At 56.4% G+C, this 19,246-nt stretch overlaps 5 protein-coding genes and 1 non-coding gene across 6 annotated transcripts; 3 read left to right on the top strand and 3 right to left on the bottom strand.

Moving 5' to 3' along the window:
* Window positions 1–1,682: 1,682 nt before the first annotated feature.
* On the bottom strand, window positions 1,683–4,927 carry GPH1 (Non-essential glycogen phosphorylase; the record flags this gene model as incomplete). Its single annotated transcript, XM_028635885.1, has 6 exons — window positions 1,683–2,093; window positions 2,169–2,241; window positions 2,303–3,729; window positions 3,812–4,077; window positions 4,137–4,457; window positions 4,756–4,927. The coding sequence occupies 6 exons, from the start codon at window positions 4,925–4,927 to the stop codon at window positions 1,683–1,685; spliced, it is 2,670 nt and encodes an 889-aa protein (XP_028491723.1).
* A 2,459-nt stretch (window positions 4,928–7,386) lies between these two features.
* Window positions 7,387–8,737, bottom strand: GPA2 (Guanine nucleotide-binding protein alpha-2 subunit; the record flags this gene model as incomplete). Its single annotated transcript, XM_028635884.1, has 6 exons — window positions 7,387–7,486; window positions 7,540–7,778; window positions 7,831–7,960; window positions 8,018–8,146; window positions 8,205–8,550; window positions 8,614–8,737. The coding sequence occupies 6 exons, from the start codon at window positions 8,735–8,737 to the stop codon at window positions 7,387–7,389; spliced, it is 1,068 nt and encodes a 355-aa protein (XP_028491722.1).
* Window positions 8,738–12,407: 3,670 nt separating this feature from the next.
* On the top strand, window positions 12,408–12,490 carry D7B24_001661. The gene has a single exon. It is a non-coding gene; the product is annotated as a tRNA-Arg (tRNA).
* A 935-nt stretch (window positions 12,491–13,425) lies between these two features.
* D7B24_001660 (uncharacterized protein) lies at window positions 13,426–14,284 on the top strand (the record flags this gene model as incomplete). The annotated part of the gene is made up of 4 exons (XM_028635883.1): window positions 13,426–13,462; window positions 13,515–13,576; window positions 13,648–14,027; window positions 14,107–14,284. The coding sequence occupies 4 exons, from the start codon at window positions 13,426–13,428 to the stop codon at window positions 14,282–14,284; spliced, it is 657 nt and encodes a 218-aa protein (XP_028491721.1).
* Window positions 14,285–14,510: 226 nt separating this feature from the next.
* Window positions 14,511–15,011, bottom strand: D7B24_001659 (uncharacterized protein; the record flags this gene model as incomplete). The annotated part of the gene is made up of 1 exon (XM_028635882.1): window positions 14,511–15,011. The coding sequence occupies one exon, from the start codon at window positions 15,009–15,011 to the stop codon at window positions 14,511–14,513; it is 501 nt and encodes a 166-aa protein (XP_028491720.1).
* Window positions 15,012–15,989: 978 nt separating this feature from the next.
* PIM1 (ATP-dependent Lon protease pim1) lies at window positions 15,990–19,193 on the top strand (the record flags this gene model as incomplete). The annotated part of the gene is made up of 1 exon (XM_028635881.1): window positions 15,990–19,193. A coding segment is annotated over one exon (3,204 nt), but the record flags the coding sequence as incomplete, so codon positions are not given.
* Between the last annotated feature and the right edge of the window lie 53 nt (window positions 19,194–19,246).

Raw genomic sequence — 19,246 nt, 5'->3', positions numbered from 1 at the left:
TCGCGCCTGTTGTGCAATTGGTGGGGACCTCAAGACTGGCACTGCGACGGTAGCATGGTCATGGCTTGTTGTCAGTGTTACTGTGGGTGCACGCCTCATCCTCTTGCAGGCCCATGACAATCTGAACAGGCTCGGGTCTCGGTCTCGATGGCATTTTCTTAAACCGTCTCCACCGACGGTCCAGTCCACGCACCTCTCGACCCTTCACGGCCGTGGTCCCGCTTTTGAGCTCATTGAGCAAGGGCATATTTCCTCATTATGACGGCGAGCCTGAGCGACACGCCATGCTTCCCAGGTGCCTCGGCATGCCCCCAAGAGCCGCCGTTAGCTCGAACCACCTTGCTATCGACCCCTCTGGATGGGGGAATAGCCTACCACGAGGTACAGAATCGTCCCATGTCGGAATTAGCAATAGGGTAGCAGCAGATAAAAGAGAAAGACAAATGGGTGCGCGACCCGTCGACATGACCCAAGCAGAAAAACAACTGGACCCTTTCCCTCCAAAATCCCACAACTTCCAGGGTCCTACTCGAATGACATCATTCTGCAGCTCTGCTCTCTCCCTCCCCTCGTCAGCCGCAAAGCAAGCCTCTCTCTCCCATTGCCAGCAATTTGCCTGACTGGGTTTGGTTGGGCAGCCTGTTGCGCTCTGTACAAGTAGAAGAACCGTTGCTGACCGTTCAGACCACCGTTCATTCCGTCAAGCGATTTCCCCAACCCTTTCTTACCCCCAGAATCGTGACCCTCACAGCACGCACTGCAACATCATACACACATACACACACCCTCGACGCCTCAGAACGCGCCTCATCACACTCCCTGCCCCCCTGCCTCTGACCGCTCCTGTTGCACTGCAAAATCTGGCCACCCTGCCCCCACCGCGGCGTAAGAGACAGCATCGTCCAGCTTCCTCCTGCCAGCCCACGAAAAGAAACGCCACACAAGCAACTCTTAGCCCCCCCCAAAAAACCACCCCGAGGCGCTGCCAGGCCACCGGTCTCGACTCCTATAGACCGCGAACGCACGGTCCCCCTCCCCATTCCGTTTCCCCCGCCCTCATTTTTGCCCCTGGACGAAATAGCAGAGCGTGCATTCTCTCTCTCATGTGGGATTGATTGCGTCACTGAAGCTCATAGACGACAAACTGCCCCCCCCCCCCCCCCCCCCTTCCGCTGGTTTCCACCCGCCGCTTTCCCCGTACCGCCCGGTCGGCGCCTGCCCTGCTTTTCGTGACCCTCTCGCTGCCCGCGCGCAGATGCTGGCCCCTGCCGCTCCCAGGTGGTCTCATCCTGGGCAAACGGCAAGCAAGGCCGGTCCCCTGAATGACACGCATATGTCAGCACCAGCCCTAACTGTAGGGAGAACGGAAGACAGGACCAATGCGACAGGGGCGTCAGGCCATGGAACTTTCGGTAAGGATAACTGTTTGTTTTACGATAGGGTTCTGAGGAAGGGCCTGCGTGGCTCGTACATGTGTACCATGTACACGCAGCGATGAAGTTGTACATCACAGCCACAACACGGCCATCGCGTGAACATGGAAAAAATATTATGCTGTTCGAAAACAAAGAACTCCTCTAGGTCAAGGTCTAGGAGGACCATCACTAGGTGGGTTTGTAGGAATCGTCATGTGGCTGTGAACCCTCTCCGCCGCTTTCCTAGGCGTACGCCATTCCAGCCCTTTACCGGTCGTCAACAACCAGGGGCTCGATGTTCCAAATTTCCTCGGCATACTCGTTGATGCAACGGTCACTGCTGAAGAAACCCATGCGAGCCACGCTTGTGATCGTCTTGGTGATCCACTCTTCCTGGTTCTTGTACGATTCGTCCACGAGCGCATGCGTCTCGATGTAGCTATGGAAGTCATCCGAAGTGAGATAGTAGTCGCCGTGATCGCGTACCGCCGAGACTAGAGCTCCAAAGTCGTGCGGCGATCCGAATGTACCCTTCTCAATCTCGGAGAACACCTTGACCAGGTCCGAGTCGAGCGAGTGGGAGCCGTAGTTGTGCGCGTGGCGCAGATCCTCGACATCTTCGGCCAGGTTGCCGAAGAGGAAGATGTTGTTCTCGCCAATCTCGCGCGTAATCTCGATCTGCCATGACAGATTAGCATGTGGGTTCAACAGTCTCGTGTGGAAACCCATTCCACATGGCCAGGGGTCACTTACGTTGGCACCGTCGCAGGTGCCAATGATCAATCCGCCATTGAGGACGAACTTCATGTTGCTCGTACCAGACGCTCTGCCGCCGTGTTAGCAACCCCATCAAAAGAATTATCGCAAGAATCTTTTGGAGTACGTACTCTGTGCCAGCTGTGGAGATGTGCTCGCTGAGATCAGACGCGGGGATGATCATCTCGGCCTTGCTGACATTGTAGTCCTCGAGGAAAATGACCTTGAGAAGATCGCCAATATCTTCGTCCACGTTGACAACGGCGCCAACGTTGTTGACCAGATGAATGATCTGCTTTGCCATCCAGTAACCGGGTGCAGCCTTGCCACCAAAGATGGACACACGCGGCTGCTGTTTCTTGCGCTCCTCTGGCGTCATGGCCTTGAGGGTGAGGTAGCGATGAATGACACCAAAGATGTTCATCTGCTGGCGCTTGTACTCGTGGATACGCTTAACCTGTACGTCAAAGAGTGCCGCCGGGTTGACGCTGACACCAGTGGTTGACTTGATGTACTTGGCTAGGCGAACCTTGTTGGCGTATTTGATCTCAGCCCACTCCTTGCGGAATTCTTTGTCGTTCACAAATTGTTCCAGTTTGTTGAGTTGGGTCAAGTCTTTGAGATACTCGTTGCTGCCCGTGCGAGCCGCAATCAAGTCGGACAGGCGAGGGTTGGCCTGGTGGAGCCAGCGCCGGGGCGTAATTGCATTCGTGACGTTCGTGAACTTGTCTGGGCCGTAAATGTTGACGAAATCCTTGAAGATAGTCGTCTTGATGAGATCGGAGTGCAGTTCAGCCACGCCGTTGACCTTGTGAGAGCCGACAACAGCAAGATACGCCATGCGAACCATCTTGGGCTGTGATTCTTCTATGATGGACACCCTGCTGAGGAGTTCGCGGTCGCCAGGGAACTTCTTCTCGACAGCCTGGAGGAAATACAGGTTGATGTCGTATATGATCTGCAGGTGTCGGGGCAGGAGATTCTGAATGAGACCGACGGACCACTTCTCCAGAGCCTCAGGCAGCACGGTGTGGTTGGTGTAGCCGAAAGTGGCCGTGACGATGTCCCAGGCCTCATCCCATTCGAGCTTCTCAAGGTCAATCAGGATGCGCTGCAGCTCAACGATGGCTAGGGTGGGGTGCGTGTCGTTGAGTTGAATGGCGACTTGATCGGGGAACTCCTTCCAAGCACGCTTCGTCTTCTTGAAGCGACGGACAATGTCGTAGAGAGATGCAGCAACCCAGAAGTATTGCTGCTTCAGACGCAACTCCTTGCCCCTCTCCAGGTTGTCGTTGGGGTACAGGACGGCACTGATCGTTTCGGCTCGCTGCTGGTCGGCGACGGAGCTTTCGTAGTCACCACTGTTGAACTTTTGGAAATCGAACTCGCCGCTGGCAGCCTTGCTCGACCACAGCCGAAGGTTATTGGTGGACGGGGTCGCATAGCCAGGGATGGGCACATCATAGGCAACAGCCTGGACTGTCTCGCCGCCCTCCCAGTGAGCAATCGATTTGCCGTTCTCGTCGCTTGACTTATTGACATGGCCGTAGAATTGAATCTTTGCTAGAGTCAGCACAACGAGAGCGAGTTGAAAAGGTGCAGGCTAGAACGGTGATAGGTGGGACGGGAGGCAATCTTACATCGACAGTGACGTCGTGGCGGGGAAATTCCCAAGGGTTGAAGTCAAGCCAGTAATCGGGAACCTCGACCTGATACCCATCGATGATCTCCTGCTTGAAGATACCGTAGCGGTAGCGCAGACCGTAACCCCAGGCGGGGTAGTTGAGTGAGGCCAGACTGTCGAGGAAGCAAGCAGCCAGACGACCGAGACCTCCGTTTCCGAGAGCAGCATCGTGCTCTTGCTCGATGATGTCTTCGATGCGGAAACCAAGATCGCTGAGACCGGCTGGGGTGGAAACTCGGTCAGATCATTCATAATGTGATAAGGCTCATCAGCCCACTTACACTTGGCAATGTCCTTCATCCCCACATTGAGCATGGCATTGTCGAGAGCACGACCCATGAGGAACTCAAGAGAAAGATAGTACACCCGTTTGGCGTCGGTCAATGTCTGGCGCTGCTGGGTTTTGTTCCATTGAGTGATGAGGCGATCGCGGAAAGTCAGGCCGGTAGCGGAGTAGCAAGCCGTCTCATCACAGTTGAACATGCTACGGGCCAGGGACGTCTCGACATGGCGAACGACCTCGCGCTGGAAATCATCCTTGTTCGCGAAGCCCTTAGGCTGGTTCCTCGCCCAGGCCTCTCGCTGAGGCTCGGGTATGGAGGCTAGATAGAAAGGTAGACGTTAGTCTGGGGTATGCTGTGGTGTGGCCTGGTGATGACAGCGGTTGGTGACGACGAGGGTGAGAGGGGTGGGGGGCTTGGGCTCGCGAAAGGCTGATATGAGGACAGGGGTGCGCTTGTCGATCCGAGTGCGGGGTAGGTCGGACCTGGGATCCCCTCGCTCTCCAAGCTTCACGGCCCCAGGACCTCAGGCCCCGCCAGAGCTCGCCCAGCTGGCTTGGCGCATTTCGCAATATTGATGCAGGGAGGAGGGATATGAATGAGGATTGTGTCTGCTTACCCTCAACGCTCTTGATCTCGCCGGCACCGAAGCCGGTGGCCGTTCGCTTGTGCTTCGGACGAGAGATACCTGCGGGGCCCACAGATCCCTGAATGTCGACGATGGGGGCTCCGGTCGAGGGGCGACGCTCACGGAGCGGCAGTCGCTCCGCAGTGTTGGCGGCCTTGGACATGTTGGATGACTTGCCAGACGGATAACGACTTGTAGGCGGTTTGGGGGAGTCTGCTAATCACGCACGTCAGCGTCTAGACGATGGCGTTACAGCTTTCATGCCGTTCGGGAGTAAGCAGTTGCAGAGCCTAGTGATCCTGAAAAGTAGGGCGATAACAGTCTGCAGGTAGCTGCAAGTAGGAGAGCTTGTCGCGCAGCCAGCCGCGTTGTCGAGAGCTGGAGCTAAGCTGTTTGGCTGTGGCGGGGAAGGGCGGGGTTCGACATTTGATTGAGGTAGCTCGTCAGACGGAGAGCTCTCTGGTGACTGCGTGCCCACTCAAAGAAGTGCCAACAAGCTCAGTAAGAAGAGGCAGCTCCCCCTTCAGATGGCAGTTGGGTGGGAAAATGATTGCCATTGCTGTTGAAGTCGATGCTCTGACCTCGAGACAGATAGAGACATGGCGCCGGCGTTGCCGAGCTCGGTGGTCGATTACGCATGTCCAGGAGAGGAGCATTTGAAGTTAGAGAGACTTACTCGGTGAAGTAGCGAGGGGACTTGAGCAATCGAGCAGTGATCCTACTCAGCAAGACGGCCCCAGAGGTAAAGTAAAGAGAAAAACTGCTGGTGATGCTTTCGGGGCCGATTGGTGTTGAGCAAACGGACTGGGAGAAGAAAGGGGGAGGAATGACAGCGAGGAATGGAGCGGGGAGGCGTGATTAAGAAGCGGAAGCGAAGCTACCAAGCTGCCTGCTGCAGGCGAGGTGATGGTAGGTAGCGTCGCGGTCGAGTCAACCAAGCCGACCGGGCTGGGTGGGTGGCCGTGGCCAGACCAACCCAGATCAGATCAGATCAGATCAGAAATGGACGCCGTCTCACACCATGTGTGTGGTTGCTGCTGCTTCAGGTATCTTCCTGGCGAGCGGGTCGACAATGGGTCTCGAACGATGGCACCACCCCTCTTGACCGCGTTTATTCCTAGCAAGCTACCGAGCACGAGCAACGCACCGTCAAGGTACGGGAGCTGGGTATCTACCCACTCAGGCAGGCATGGGAAAGCATGCGGAGAATAACAGGCAGAGCAGCATCGGTAGCAGCGGGCACAAGCACCTCAGCCGATATGACCTCACCCTGCTTCCCCTCCTAGCATCGTACTTGGTGTTCATGCTACACTTGCATGGGAGTCTGGGAGCCATGATGCGGGGTGACGACTTCCTTTGCATGTCTTCGTTTCACGCCCATGGCAATTTCCAGTCAATGCCCATACTGCGATATCAGGCAGCGGCAAGGTGCAGAACAGGACACCCTCCCATGAGGAACCCAACCATATTCGCGTCTTGACACGAGTAGCTCGACTCGTTCCTCTTCGCTCTGCATGCATCCTGGGGCGTGCTTGCTGGCGCGCGTTGTTTGGCCCCCTCCCCCGCCAGGCCCGCAATAGACCCGCCTGTGTTGGGAACCTACCCTTCTATCCACATCGACGGTGCTGGCGCTGGCGCTCTTACTGGTACTGGTCGTGCCAGGACTCGTTGAGATGCATGGAGCCTCAGTGGGACCGGGGCCGCCGGAACTGATTGTCGGCCAGAATGACAAGCAACTACAAGCACCGACCATCCTTCCACTCAATACGGTCAGGAATGGAGAAAAGTGAGTGAAGGGAGGGCAAAGTGGGAGCTGAGCTGAGGCGAGCTGTCTACGGACAGGGAAGAGCTTGTTTGTGTTGCGGGCGCCTGGAGCTTAGGGCTCCATTGACCCCACACAAGCTCCTCTTGGAGCCTTTCCCTCACTGTGAGCCCCTCTAAAGACCATCAACCCTCCGCTACCTTACCTACCAACGATCCTACGCGACAGTCGTTCCCTATCGGGCTGTCTCGATTTTAGCACTTCTCAGCACCCCGCCAAGTCATAGACACACGGCGAAACAAGAGGAGAAGAAAGAATTGTTCACTTTCGCTGTTGGTCCGTGGGGTCTCAAAGTTGTTCGGCCCCCTGACACGCTGACCAAAATATCAACCCTTCGATCTCGTCACGTCAGGCATCATGATAGCCTCACATGACACTCGGGGCCTCCCATTCGCTGGTCTTCGCATCAAGCGCTGCGCCCTCGAATGTTGGGCTTTTCGCTAATAAAAACATTTGAAGGCAGAGGTCTGTGCCGTTGTCTGTGTCGAGAGCCTCTCCGTAGCTTCCGCCACGGCAAAGCCGCCCCAGCGCACACGTTGGGAAACCACGTTGGGCCATTCCTCACACCGAGATCTCTCGGAGTAAGGAATGCAAATAACCCACCCAATCGGACTACTCCAAAGATCTCACTATCATGTCGCGTGTGTAGAGAGCGTGGAGCCAAACGAAACGCCAACGCCGCCAGCAGTCTTTCCGCCCCAACGCCGGGCAATGCTGCAATCGCTCACATGGAAAAACATAAGAAAGGTCTTGTCAAGACATCATCAATCTTCGGCGGGCCGGAAACGCGCGCCTTTCCATTAGAGAATACCCGAGTCTCTCAGGGCATTGTTGAGAATCGTCTCCTTGACCGCTGCAAAGACAAGACGGATATTTGACGTGTCCGTCGCTTGAGTGAGACTGAAAGGAGGTAAGCAAATGTTCAACGTCTGTTCGGGGCTAGATTGACATACTGGGGATAGAGGTGCAGGTGCGCTCTGTTGACCTGGTTGAAGCGCCACAGCAAGTATTTGGCTGCTTTATTGACATCGTTGCCTCCCGAGTAATCCGGGAAGTAGTTTGCCATTGGCGATCGGTTAAGCTTTTGCTTAAAAATGTCAACCTTGTTCAGGAACAGGATGATGCTCGTCCTCATGAACCACCGAGAGTTGACCACGGAGTCGAAAAGGAGCAAGCTCTCCATCATGCGGTTCTGGTCTTGTCAGCACACCTTGCTCACGACGGTGGCTGGAGCTGCGGCTCACCTGGCTGCTCTCTTCTAGCAACACCTGATCGTACTCGCTGAGGGCAACGCAGAAAATAATCGACGTTACATTCTCGAAGCAGTGTATCCACTTCTTCCGCTCGCTCCGCTGACCTCCGACATCAAACATGCTACATCAACAGTCAGCATGCCGACTACATGTACTCGGCACTTCATGGAACCCTTACTGGATGCTGAGTTGACCCATCTGGAATCGTGTCTCGTAGATGCCTGTCGTCTTGGTTCTAGCCCGGAGCACGTCCATCTCACTGGGGAGGTAATCTGGCGCAACTATTCGCATGACTTCCTGGAAAAAGCTAAACGTCGATGGTTAGCCACCAGTTCACATCTGAAGCGTCCTGACGAAAGGCTCACTATTCCGCTGAGTCCATTAGATAGAACTCGGTCTGTCTCTCCATCAATTGGTCTTTTGCCGGGTCCCCCCATATCGATTGTATCGCCAGGCCAATCTGCGGGTCAATATGTGCTTGGGGACCAGATTCGACTGTGTAGTCCATGAGAAAGTCGGCGTATTCCTTGTTCTCGGGGGTAGAAAGATCCAGCTCGAACTGGCGCATGGCGAGAATGACAGCTTTTGCGCATTCGACAAGGTTCTTAAAGACCGTTGGTCGGTAATTATAAAGCTCGTCTTCGGAGTATCCCTTCAGATGTATGATCTTCATCTGCTTAACGATCGTCGACTTGCCGCTCTCGCCGGAACCTGTTCAAGAGTGCGTGAGCAGAATGTATATAAAATGCAGTGTTGTGTGATATGTCAACTTACCAAGAAGAAGAATCTTGCACTCGCGCCTAAGTCGTCTAGAATCCTCCTCCAGTTGCCGGTCAATGGCCTGGCTTTTCTTCTTTTGGTCCACCTCCTCGTTATTTGAACTCATACACGCACCCATCTTGACGTCGGGAGTCGAGCGACGGGAGGAGCGTTGATACGTTGTAAAGACTTCGATTGATTGATTCCGCGGGGGATGTTGCAGAATCCAAGAGTGGGCGTATCTGTCGCAGTACCAATCGCCTTCACATGCCCATCGCAAGCGGCCTCAGCGGAACGACGAGACGACGAGACAGGAGCGGAACAAGTATTGATTGTTCTTCCGCCACTTTACAGATAATGTTGACACGGATTGCGATAGTGCTTTGAATGTTGGACAGCAATCAATGTGGACGAGCAACGTAGCTACCTGGAGTGACGCCTTGCGACGTCGGCTGTCGGGTATCGTGGGATACGGGTGCGCCGTGTCGAGGTACGGATGTTGCGCTTCCTCAGACAGCAAATGAATTGAAGAATTTCAGCGACCTCAATGATCGAGCCGGATAGTTTCGTAGGAATCGAAGAGGGTCGGTTGGTCAGGTTGCTATGTTCCGTCTGGAGATGGCTGACTAGCGGACGAAAGTGGGTAATACGTGGTCAGCGGTTCGAAGATGCGATAATGCAGGGGAAGAGTAGTCGATTCTGGCCGAGTATGGTTATGGCCGACGGAGCGAGCAGGTTCCAACGAGACGGTCCGCAGCAAAAGTTGAAGTTGACGATTTGACTTTGCAGCGTGCTATTGATGAAGTCAGGTCGGAAGCCCGGGTCGGCGACTCGTGTGTCGTAAGGAGGTGACGGTGGAGGAAGGGGAGGGAAGGAGGAGCAGGCACCTGTAGTGAGGAGGAAAGCGCATTGGAATGGATAGCTTCTTTTCTGGCTGGGTTCCATCCACAGGGCAGGAGCGGGCTGAATGGTCGAGGGTTCGAGGGTCAATGGGGGGCGCTTGGGGGGCGCCACCAGCAGCCAGAGGGCAGTGGCCAGTAAGAAGCCAGGAGTGTGATGGCAGGGGCGGCTGGGGATGGGGTTTCCCACCTCGAGACTGGGGCAGTACTTCCACCGCCGAATCGGGCGCCAGCATCTCAATTGTACCACACGGCCTCAAGGTTTCGAGGCCAGGCATCTCCGCACTTTTAATGCCAAACTCGAAGATGAGGTACCCTGCCTACCTACCTACCTACCTAGGTAGGTGGGCAAGGTAGGTAAGGCAAGGTGAGCAAGCTTCAGGGTGAGCCCAGCATCTAGGCGTCGAAGGTGAACCAGGGCCTGCAAACCATGGGCGTCCACAATAGAGCAAACGTGTTAATCGAGCCTACAAAGTGGCCCCCTTGCTGTCCTGATAGAGATGGTTGCTTCACCTCAGAGCCGGTTTCGAAATGTCAAAGACTGGTGCACGCCGCAATCCGTGCTTCTTCTTCAGCGAACTGCGCACGTTCGCTACCTTTCGTGCTTGCGCCAAAGACACAGGTACCAGGGATTCTGTTCGCCTGTGCATCGAGAGATTCTCCGTCAGCAACGCAACGTCTTCACTTCTCGTAATGTAGCGACTCGGGGGACAGAGGGTCCACCTCCAATCTAAAGTATCGTCTACCCTCGACCCTCAACAGTCTTTCATTTTTACCCAGGTTCACCCCAGAACACCTCGGATTCGACAGTAGCTGAATGATTCACATCGATTTTGAATCCTGTTCTGCCACGAAAAATGTCTGACAGGTCATTCTCTTCCATACCAGTAAGCGGCAGCAAGGATGAAGTTTGCGCCGAAGGTCGTGTACCTACGCACGACATGACGTGCTCGACACACAGCCTCACACCTCACGCCCACACAGGTTATGCACATCACTGGACACCGCATTGACTCGGCGCCGAACAAAGAGTCGATCACCTCTCCCCCAGCATTTCACTCACGCATCGGCTCTCGCCAGCCAAAAGCCTCACCCCCCAAAACTAGCAGGTTGGTCAGCCTGCCCGTTAGAACCGTCGCTGAGCTAGTCCTATTGAGGCTTGGCAGGAGGCTTCATGCCTCTGGTGGACGTGAAGTTTGGGCAACCTCCCCTGCGCTGGTTGGTGACACAACGGATACAGTTTGCTTTTCCCCCCTCCTCCCTTTTCCGCCCTGCATCCATCGCAGCCGCCACTGCACTTCATTACACATATGAGGCGCCAGCCTCTCCTCGGGTTCGGTGTCATGTTCCCTTAAGACGCCCTAGCGAGTCTCTGCTGGTACTGGGACCATCAATCGGCCCTACAGCCACTCGAGACATGGGAGGCTCAGGAAGGTGAAGGGAGAGCTGAGTTGCACGTCTGTATCGAGATTGTGCAGAGGCACCCCGCAGTCGGAGGGCTTTGGTAGCAGCAACATTGTATTTGAAATCGTGGAGTGCTCAGCTCGTTGATCACGACGACTTCAGCAACACACCAACAAGCAACCATGTGATGAACCTCGCAGAACTTCATTGGCAAAAGTCTGCACCAAGCCCGAGCATCGATCATAACCAGCGTTTCCTGGAATTTCCCTGCCTTCCGCCGGAAGGCTTATCTCCACTGAAAAGTCAAAGTGGCATTCTCTAGTCGCACCGAGGTGCTCTAGAGTCCGTGCTCGTATGCCCACTGCCAAGCTTGATACACGGGACGCGTGAGAAATCTCATTGGCGGTTCACGATGTGACTGCCGGTGGAAAACACGAATGCCTACAGGGACTGCACGTGGCTCCGTGGCCATACTAGACGAAGCCCAACTGTCGGGAGCATTGAGGCATCGAGGCACCGAGGCATCACTGTCAGGCTCTCGCACAACGATGATGCTATAGTGGAAGACGAATGATGTGGGACTCGAGTTCGCACTCGCCATTTGCACCTCGCATGTGAATATGAGCTCACAGATAAGGGTCACTGGTTTTCGGGCGTGTTTTCTCCACGATACCCCTGCTCTTGGACCTCGCAACTTCCTGAACGAGAAATTCATGCCGATGCACCCTGACTCTTCACGCACGCATGCAAGTCGGACACTTGGCGCCATTCGAACACATTTGGATGGCGCACCCAAACCTGGCTGACTCTGTCGTGTTTCAAGTTGCTTCATTTCGGGTGCAGCCACGCCGGCTGACTAACATCATGTTTGAACCACATTCTTTCGGTTCATATTACCACTGGTCGCCTAGATATGCGTGTCGAGCGATGCACGATCGACTCGGCGAGAACGCAGCGTATTTGCAGCAGACGGCGTGGTGCAAGTACACTTGACCATCCTAGACAAGAGTCGCAAAGGTAACAAACTATCAGGAGCTTTTCCATGGTATGCACTGCACATTAACACAAATTGAACTCTCCTCAGGAACCTAGATCATATTTTCAGGCCGACCATAGTAGTCGGCACAATTGCAGCAGGCAAAACTCGAAGAACAAGGTGACCTGCGACCGATAGATACCCACAAACAAGGGAAAGGGCGCTTGATTGTTGGGACCAGAACAACATAGCTTGACTTGCACTAAATGTTGGAGACGATGACCAACACGGAAGGACAGAGTTCCGCCTTCATTGTCCAGGGGCGCCACAAATACCCGACTCCGAAGTTGCGGTCGGTGACTCAAACCTGGCCTATAGCGAGCTCGGTATGCCCCACTCGTGGTTTGGTGCATAGGCCACTCAACCCTGACACAAGCTTGACTTCCGAAAGGCGGACAGGTTGGCCGAGATCGTCGCAGCCTGCGGGATATAATGCACAGCGCAGGGACTAGAATCCCACTTCAAATGTGCTCCGCGTGGCGCAATGGTAGCGCGTATGACTTCTACACATAGGGATATCATAAGGTTGCGAGTTCGAGCCTCGCCGTGGAGTCTATATTTTTGCTTGCGACAGTTTCACTCTATCAATGATCTAAACCATTTTTGGTGCCCACATTGCGTCCCTTCCACACACTGCCACTGCGATGCGTTGTTGCAAACCATTCACTATAGGGAAGGGCCCTGTATTGCCAGTATTAGAAATGCAGATGAGCAAGCTGTAGTCTTACTTCGCTTACCAATATTCCTTACCAAACCCCCTCCCCCTTTTCAGCACAAAAGTGCCAAAGAACACGAATAAGGCCACACACATACCTACACAGGCACACGTTCGCGACTTTGTCGAGCCAATGGTTGTAGCCTTTCGATTCTGTGCCCCTTCGAGGCTGACGCTCTACGGCTATCGGGAGCCATTAAAACGCATGCCGTCGGCGCAGTTGGTCAAGTGGGACGGCAAAGGAAACATGCAACGACAAAAGCTCTGGTACCATTGGCGGCAGCGACCGTTTGGCCGCCATATGGCAGCGACCTGTCGTCGGCTGACGCATGTAGACCGCGCGCGATGTTTCGACGGGGTTGAGAGCGCTATTGATATCGACAGTATTTGTAAGAAACGACACCCGTGGACATCTAAAGCGGGTCTCCAGGCTTCTGGGCGTCATCGTCTGGGGTGTGTCTGCGGGAGGTTGCCGACATCCAGCGGCACAGGACCCAATCATGGCGCAAGCCGAGTAGCATGGATGGTGTTGCAACGCAGACCTACAGTTGCTATTGAGCGGTCTAAATTGCATGACCGACACTGCAGTTTCTCAACGGTAGTTCACCATGCCTGCAATATCGAAGAGGGAAGATCTATAAAGTTGCTGGTTGACTCGCCCCTATGACTGTAGTCTCATTCCCTCGGCCTCACGAAGCATTCAGCTTATACACCGAGAATCTGACATCTGCCGATCTCCAACCTAGCCACAACACATCACTTCGATATCAAACATGTCTTCACTCAAGCCTATCACGCTCTATGGACATGGTAGGAACACAGGACACTTCATGGTAGCAATCATTGCTGACCTGCCTCGCAGCCGGACCCAATCCGTGGAAGGTCGTCATGATCCTGGAGGAACTGGGCGTCCCCTACGAGACGGTCAGCGTCCTCCCCCGCTGCCTGTGTCTGAGCCGTTCACATGATGAGCAACCTTCTGACGCGGGTCACAGGAAAACGTCGACTTCTCCGCCGTCAAGCAGGAGCCCTATACCCTCCTTAACCCGAACGGCCGTGTGCCCACCATTGTCGACCCCAACACAAACATTACGCTCTGGGAGTCTGGTGCCGTCATCGAGTACCTCGTCGAAACGTACGACAATGAGGAAAGGCTCAGCATCTCGAGCTTCCCCGAGAAGCACCACCTTCGCCAGTTCCTCCACTTCCAGGGCACGGGCCAGGGTCCCTACTTTGGCCAAGCTGTCTGGTTCGCCAAGTACCATCCCGAGGACCTTCCCTCGGCCAAGGAGCGGTACGTCGAGCAGACGGTGCGCGTTCTCTCGGTGCTCGACAAGCTACTGGAGGGAAAGGAGTATCTCGTCGGCGACAAGTGGTGAGTTTTGGCCTCAACGTCTTCTTGCGATCGTGCTCGCGAGGCTGCTCTGCAACGAACATGATGCTGATGAGGGCAGCACGTACGCCGACATTGCCTTTGTCAACTGGAACGCCGCGGCCGAGAACGTGATTCTCAAGCCAGATTGGGATGAGAAGGTGGAGAAGAAGTATCCCAACTTTGTGGCATGGCACCGGCGGGTTACGGAGAGGCCGATCATCAAGGACGTTCTGCAGAGGCAAGCAGCCGGTCGCTGAGGCGCTCAGCAAAGATCCAGCGTGGGCTGGCTGGCATCACCATTTTGATTTCCTTTGCATGAAACTGCGAAATTCTGGAGAACCTCTTCAATCGTAGCTGCACACACTTCAGCGAGGGCCAAGCAAGTATCGTCACTTAATCTAGCTACATCCCCCCCCCCCTCCATCCAAAAATATACCATGATCGTAATGCATCGAACCACTGTGGCTCGCAGCGGCCTTCTAGTTAGTCCTCCCACACGGCGGCCTTGGCCCGCTCAGCCTCCTCCTGCGCTCTCTTCTCTCGCTCCTTCTCAGCGTCGCGCCTCTTGCGCTCCTGCTCCCTGACGCTCTTCTCGTACGCTCGCTGCTCCTCGGTCATCTTGGGCGCCTTGACGCCCAGCGCGCCGGCAATGAGTCTCCGCGCCACAGCGTCCGTCTTCTCGGGCCGACGGCGTTCAGCGTCGGGAGACAGCGGGGAGCGCGGGCCGGGGCCGGGGCCCAAGCCGGCATCGGCGCTCATGGAGGCCCATTGGCGCGTGGTGCCGGAAGACTGGTGCGTTGGCGAGATGGGCGTCGGGGGCGGTGCCTGGGCGCCCGAGTTGACGGTAGGGGGTGCTGGTGTTTCCGAGTCGGAGGCCGAGTCTTCATCCTCCCACGAGTCGGCCACGGGCTGCTTTGCTTTGGGCTTTGACTTGTTGTCGAGGGTCAGCTTGGAGAGGCCATTAGATACAGAGGAGGAGGGCATGGCGAGGATATCGGCGGCGGGCGGAGGCGACTTCTGAGAAGTTCTGAGAAGGAGGATGAAGGGTACTTGAAAGAGGATGAAGAGTCCTTGGAGCAGGATGAAGAGGGGGATAAGGAGGAGGGGTATCCAAGTGAACCGTGAATAGAGTTAGGAGGCAACCTGGTAGTGAGAGGAGGCTGGTCGAGAGATGAAAGAGGGGATAACGCTAGGTCGTACTCTGATGAAGTCTGCTCAGAAAGCACTGGTCGGCATGTATGGATGGACGAATGTACCGTTATTGTCACTCGGACCCTTCCGACGTGCTCTGACCTGCTCTGAGCCACGGCATCTGCGCGTGTGAGGTGCACCTGCTGTCCTGCATTGTGGGGTCGCTACTGCTGCTCTCTTCCCCGCAGACGCACATTGGCACAGCGTCCGCTGGGATCCCTACAGCGTTGGTACTCGCTCGCATGACACTCAAACGTCCGAAGGGAACGAAGAGGGAGAGTGCATGTGAGTCTAACAAGTAAAAATGGGGTGATGCAATAGAAAAAGACGATACTGCTCAATTGTTGCAGCCGAGCAAATGGCCACTTTCGAGGCTCAGTCGGCAAGGTAGCTCTCCATCAGAGGTAGAAGGTACGTACGCAGGGCAGCCTCATGCCACCCTCCGCTAACCTCGCGCGGCTAGCTCACCCCCTTCATCCGAGGTTCACCCAGCCAGACTGCCAGTGTCGTCAAATTTTGGGGGATGCGCATCATCCACTTTGGCGGTATGATTAATAAAGCTCCGCGAAGAGCGACGAGCTTCCACCGACCAACAGGCACCAGGCACGGTCTACCCAGAAACGTAGACATCATCACCCACCCGACAGCGTCAATTGTACACTATTCCGCCTCCTCCCCTACTATTGCATCCACCACAGACGCACATCCCGCCGACGCGCCTTCCTCATCCCACCCTCCCGACTTCTCCACGTCCGAGGCTGCACAGTCACCATGGTGCTTCGGACGACCCTGCCGAGGCGCCTTACCCTCGTTCCTCAGAACGCCGCGAGACGGCTGCGAACACAACCTGCCCGAAGGTTATGGACCACAAATCCCGCGTGGCAATCCTCTGCCGCCGCCGCCGCCGCCGCCCCTGCCGTCGTCACCCAGAGCCGACGAGTGCCCACCTCATGCTCCTCTAATGCCCGACCACACACCCTCGCCGCCTTTTCCACATCATCACGCGCACTCAAAGAAGACAAGGACAAAGACCAAGGCTTCTTCGACCGCTCCGTCGAGTCCCTGTCCGAAGACGAGAAGAAGGCCAATCTAGAGAACCAACGCGACCTGGAAGACGAGCTGGCCGAGGCATCCAAGGGACCAGCATCAGGATCCGCCGCCGATGCCGCCGCTAAGAGCGAGGGTGCCGCCGATGGCAAGGCCGGCAGCGCGGCAGGCGGCTCCTCCGGCTCTTCGGGTGATGGATCTGGGTCTGGCTCCGGTGACGGTGGCCGCCGCGGCCGCAAGTCCGCCGAGCGCAGCCTGCAGAAGCCTGTCGTGCCCGACGTCTACCCCCAGGTCCTCGCCATCCCCATCGCGAAGCGACCTCTTTTCCCCGGATTCTACAAGGCCATCACCATCAAGGACCCCAACGTGGCTGCTGCCATTACCGAGATGATCAAGCGTGGCCAGCCATACGTTGGTGCCTTCCTCTTCAAGGACGAGAACGCCGACGAGGATGTCATTCGTAATCCCGACGACGTCTACGACACCGGTGTCTTCGCCCAGATCACAAGCGCCTTTCCGATGCACGGCGAGCAGGGCAGTCTGACCGCCATCCTATACCCTCACCGCCGAATTCGTCTCTCTAGCCTCCTGCCGCCCAACGTGAAGGAAGGCGATGCAGCCACTAAGGTGAGCGAGGCCAAGGTTGACCCCGTGGCCGCCACCCCGGAACCGATCCCCCAGAAGCCCGTTGAGGACGACGTTCAGACCGACAAGAAGGGCGACGTTGTTGCTTCCTTTGAGGAGAGCGCTGTCAGCCCGGCCAAGCCCGACGCAGTCGCCGAAAAGTACGAGCCTACCGCGTTCCTTAAGCGTTACGACGTTAGCCTCGTCAACGTCGAGAACCTGACCGAGGAACCCTACGATCCCAAGTCTGCCGTCATCCGTGCCGTCACGAACGAGATTGTCAACGTCTTCAAAGAGGTTGCCACCATGAACAGCCTCTTTCGCGATCAGATTTCCACCTTCTCCATGAGCCAGTCGACGGGCAACGTTACGTCCGAGCCCGCCAAGCTCGCCGACTTTGCTGCGGCGGTCTCGTCCGGCGAACAGGGTGAACTGCAAGAAGTCTTGTCGTCGCTCAACGTTGAGGAGCGCATGCAAAAGGCCCTGATCGTCCTCAAGAAGGAGCTCATGAATGCCCAGCTGCAGTCCAAGATCACCAAGGATGTCGAGAGCAAGATCACAAAGCGCCAGCGCGAATACTGGCTCATGGAGCAGATGAAGGGCATTCGCCGCGAGCTCGGACTCGAGTCGGATGGCAAGGATAAGCTCGTGGAAAAGTTCAAGGAGAAGGCCGACAAGCTGGCTATGCCCGACGCCGTCCGCAAGGTCTTTGACGACGAGATCAACAAGCTCGCTCATCTCGAGCCTGCCGCCTCCGAGTTCAACGTGACGCGGAACTACCTGGACTGGCTGACCCAGATCCCTTGGGGCCAACGCAGTGCCGAGAACTTTGGCATCAAAAATGCCATGTCAGTCCTCGATGAGGATCACTACGGCCTCAAAGATGTCAAGGACCGTATTCTCGAGTTCATCGCCGTCGGCAAGTTGCGCGGCACTGTCGAGGGTAAGATCCTCTGCTTCGTCGGCCCTCCCGGCGTTGGCAAAACGTCCATCGGCAAGTCCATCGCCCGCGCGCTGAACCGCCAGTACTACCGCTTCAGTGTCGGTGGCCTCACCGACGTTGCTGAGATCAAGGGCCACCGTCGAACCTACGTCGGTGCGCTGCCCGGCCGCATCATCCAAGCCTTGAAGAAGTGCCAGACGGAGAACCCCCTGATCCTCATTGACGAGATTGACAAGATTGGGCGCGGCTACCAGGGAGACCCTTCTTCGGCCCTGCTAGAGCTTCTCGACCCGGAGCAGAACAGCTCCTTCCTCGACCACTACATGGATGTGCCCGTCGATCTGTCCAAGGTTCTCTTCGTCTGCACTGCCAACATGACCGACACGATCCCCCGTCCCCTGCTCGACCGCATGGAGCTCATTCAGCTCTCCGGCTACGTTGCCGACGAGAAGATGGCCATCGCCGAGCGCTACCTGGCTCCCGCCGCCAAAGAGGCCGCTGGCCTGCAGAATGCCGACGTGACCCTCTCGGAGGAGGCTATTGAGGAGCTCATCAAGTCGTACGCCCGTGAGTCTGGCGTGCGCAACCTCAAGAAGCAGATTGAGAAGGTCTACCGCAAATCTGCCCTGAAAATTGTTCAGGACGTTGGTGAGGAGGTCCTCCCCGAGTCTGAGGCTCTGACCAGCGATGGCAAGGAGGCCCTCGAGGCCTCGGAGAAGAAGGCCGACGAGGCTGCTGACGCCGACCCCGTGCCCACCGAGAAGCCCCGTGTTCCCCTCAACGTGCCCGAATCGGTCCACGTCACCATCAACAAGGCCAACCTGACCGACTACGTCGGGCCGCCGGTCTTCACTTCCGACCGCCTGTACGAAGTTAACCCGGCTGGTGTAGCCATGGGCCTCGCGTGGACCCAGATGGGCGGTGCCGCCATGTACATCGAGTCGATCCTGCAGTCGGCCCTCAAGCCCAGCAGTCGGCCGTCCTTTGAGGTGACGGGCAACCTGCAGTCTGTCATGAAGGAGTCGTCTACAATCGCCTACTCGTTCGCCAAGTCCCTGATGGCTCGCGACTTCCCTGGCAACAACTTCTTCGACAAGGCCAAGCTGCACCTGCACGTCCCCGACGGCGCCGTCTCCAAGGACGGCCCCTCTGCCGGTATCACTATGGCCACGTCGCTGCTGTCGCTCGCCCTCGAGGCCAAGGTCGACCCCACCGTCGCCATGACGGGCGAGCTCACGCTGACGGGCAAGGTCCTGCGCATCGGCGGCCTACGCGAGAAGACGGTGGCCGCGCGCCGCGCCGGCTGCAAGATGATCATCTTCCCCAAGGACAACATGTCCGACTGGCTCGAGCTGCCAGAGGTGCGTTTTCTCTTAGCCCCCCCCTTCTCATTGCTCTTCCTCTTCCTCCCCCC

This window comes from Verticillium nonalfalfae (assembly GCF_003724135.2).
Source record: "Verticillium nonalfalfae strain VnAa140/NRRL 66861 chromosome Unknown scaffold_135, whole genome shotgun sequence".
Lineage (NCBI taxonomy): Eukaryota > Fungi > Ascomycota > Sordariomycetes > Glomerellales > Plectosphaerellaceae > Verticillium > Verticillium nonalfalfae.
Note: the sequence above shows the minus strand (reverse complement) of the source record. Positions and strands in the feature narration are given on the sequence as shown.